Source organism: Zingiber officinale, chromosome 8A (assembly GCF_018446385.1).
Source record: "Zingiber officinale cultivar Zhangliang chromosome 8A, Zo_v1.1, whole genome shotgun sequence".
Classification (NCBI taxonomy): domain Eukaryota; kingdom Viridiplantae; phylum Streptophyta; class Magnoliopsida; order Zingiberales; family Zingiberaceae; genus Zingiber; species Zingiber officinale.
Window position 1 is genome coordinate 82117573 of NC_056000.1, and position 3110 is coordinate 82120682.

The 3110-nt window shown below is 43.4% G+C and overlaps 1 protein-coding gene across 1 annotated transcript; it reads right to left on the reverse strand.

Moving 5' to 3' along the window:
- Window positions 1-2149: 2149 nt before the first annotated feature.
- Window positions 2150-2677, reverse strand: LOC122011018 (uncharacterized mitochondrial protein AtMg00810-like). The gene has a single exon (XM_042567467.1). The coding sequence runs from the start codon at window positions 2675-2677 to the stop codon at window positions 2150-2152; it is 528 nt and encodes a 175-aa protein (XP_042423401.1).
- Window positions 2678-3110: the final 433 nt, after the last annotated feature.

Genomic DNA, 3110 nt, shown 5'->3' on the forward strand with positions numbered 1-3110 from the left:
TGACGCCAGTCAGCCATCTCACACCCAATGGTGGGACCGAGTGGGTAGGGCTATGACAACCGTGCACTCTGCATCACTACTCCTGATGAGTGACCGAGTGGACGGGATGCTGTCGGAGTACACACATTCTCCTACCCTAAATCATAAATGGGGGAGCGCAATGCTCTCATCTCCCGGTACACGATGACGGGGAGGGGTCTCGACGTGCTACCACGCTGCAATCACACTACCCATGAGCGGACCAACGGAGCACCGAACGAGCAAACTGACGTGCTACCATGCTGTGTCACGCTACCCATGAGCGTCAACAACGGAGCACCGAACAGTGATGAAACTGGCGATGTGCTCGACAATAATGGAGCAATCTATCACATAGCATGCAATCATGCGAATGGTGCATGACACTAAGCATGGTAATATACATACATGATGTGCACCATAATCAATAAATTATATCAAGGATACACAGATCAGATAAGGTATCACATCTAGGTCCTAAACCTGGTGAAGCATGGTTATATCACTACCCCTAATCATGTATAATTAGGTAAGCAATAACATGAGATGCAAAACAAGCAATCAACCAAGCATGTAACAGGTAGCGGGTAGTGACTAACTGAAACAAAATAATAAACATAATTATTGCTATTTGTTAAATTCACTACTATGCATATCAAAGACATAAAGTCAAAAGTACCCGCCTCCAATAAGAAATGGTCTAATCCGATAATCGAGATACTCGTCTCGCGTCAAGGTCCTGTATATCAAACATAAGGTCTAGTTTAGCTAATTCTATCATACCACAATTAGCCAAACTAAATTCTAATCCAATTTAAGAAGTTCTAAATTGGATCCAACTAATCCATCCAACACAATTAATGAACCCTAATCAACACATAACAATCTATTTCTTAATTCCAACTCAGTCTACAACACGAACAACTATCTAAAAAAAATCGAATCAAAACCACGATCTATAGCATGTATCAAATGCTCTACACCTTACCTTACTTCTTACCCAGATTCACAGCCATGGCAGAAATCCAGTAGCTACGGAATGGAATGGCTGCCAAAATTGAGATAGGTGCTGGAAACCAAGAAAGCACCACAGTGACCAATTAACCCATTAAGCACAAAAATTAGAAATTATATTCCTACATGTCTTACCCTAATTCTTTTCCTCTTCGACAGTAGATATTAACAACCGGTTGGACCAAAGACCTGTGGCCAACAGCCAGGGCACATAACTCCCTGTCCTTGAATCTGTCTTCTCTGTGAAGAAGGTAAGGCACGAGAGCTGTCCTTGAATCTGTCTTCCTTGTGAAGAAGGTATGGCACGAGAGGTGTGACCACAGTGAGGTGATCGGAGGTTGGCGCGGCGGAGAGTGGGTTGAGGAGCAGCGATCGGGGCGGCAAAGCAGAGGTTAGGGCAAGAGAGATTTGTTGGCGGTCGCTGCTCGGGTGCGGCTGGGAGTTGCGTCGGCTTCATCCTAGCAGCGGCGGCTAGGGCATAGGGATGGCGTCGCTGGGTCGGCACTACTCCGTGTGGCATCGTCTGTGCTGGCGGCTCAGAGAAGGAGATGGGTGTCGCGTGCTGAGTCTATGGCACCGGCGACGACTCGAGTGCCGGCGAGGAGAAGAGTTGGTCTACACTGTGAGTTGCGGCCGGTGGTGGATCTAGGGCACGGCTGGCACAAGCATCGCCGACGCGGGTGGAGGATGGCTCGCTAGGGCACAAAGGATCTCGCTCGGCTGCGTAGAGGGAGAATAGAAACACCGGCTTCTCTTGGTCCCGGCCTTATGCACGCGAGGGAGAGGAGGAAAACCGCCGTGGGCGGTTAGGGCTCGAGAAGGCTTCGGCGGGGAAAGGAAGAGAGACGCGGGGGTTTTCGGCGAGGAAGAGAGGAAATAAAGAAAAAAGAAAAAGGAAAAGGAAATATAAAAATAGACATTTCCTCGCTTAAATGGGTAGCCTAAACAGGCTTTTCCTGGGCCCCATTTTTATCCCCGTTATCTGGTCCTACGAGCTCCGAAAAATTCTCGAAAAATTCCAGAAAATTCCCTTATTAATATTCGCCTATTTTCAGTATTTTACACATATAGTCGCAACTATATACTCCTCTTCACAAGTAGAAAGTGTGACAATAGGTTATTTTTTCGACATCCAAGTGAAAGCTATATCTCCCATAAAGAACACAAATCCTATAGTGCTCTTTCTATCATCTATATCTCCACCCCAATCACTGTCGCTATATCCTTCAAGTTTGAAGTGGTTAGATGTTGAATAAACTAATCCAAAATCTATTGTACCTTTGATATAGCGCAAAATTCTCTTAGCGATCTTAAGGTGGGTAGTAGTTGGATCTTCCATGTAGCGACTAACAAGTCTAACAACATAAAGAATATTAGGCCTTATGCACGTCAAGTATTGTAAACTGCCAACCAAACTCTTAAAAAATGTTGGATAAACATTTTCTTCTTCATCATGCTTTGATAGCTTGACTCCACATTCTACTGGGGTATTTATAGACTTATTGTTATCCATCTTAAATTTCTTTAATATCTCTCTTGCATAACCTGCTTGTGAGATGAAACTTCCATCTTTCTTTTGGTTCACCTCAATGCCTAGATAGTATGTCATGAGCCCAATATCAGTCATCTCAAACTCTTTAGTCATCGCTTCTTTAAATTCTCCAAACATACTTGGATTGCTTCCTGTGAAGATCAAGTCATCGACATATATGCATACAATCAAAACATCTTTATTCTTACTCTGAATGTATAATGCATGTTCATAAGGACATTTGATGAAGCCTTTCTCTTGCAGGTGCTTGTATATTCGGTCATTCCATGCCCTTGGTGCTTGCTTTAGCCCGTAGAGAGTCTTCTTCAATTTTAGAACTCTGTTTACTTGTCCTTTAACTTCATAACCTGATGGTTGCTGAATATAGACTTCTTCTTCAAGAAGACTATTTAAAAAAGCAGATTTTACATCCATTTGATGTATTTTCCACTTATTTTGAGCTGCTAAAGCAATGATTAGTCTGATAGTTTCTAATTGAGCAACAGGAGCGAATACCTCATTATAATTGATATGGGTTAGGTTTTAA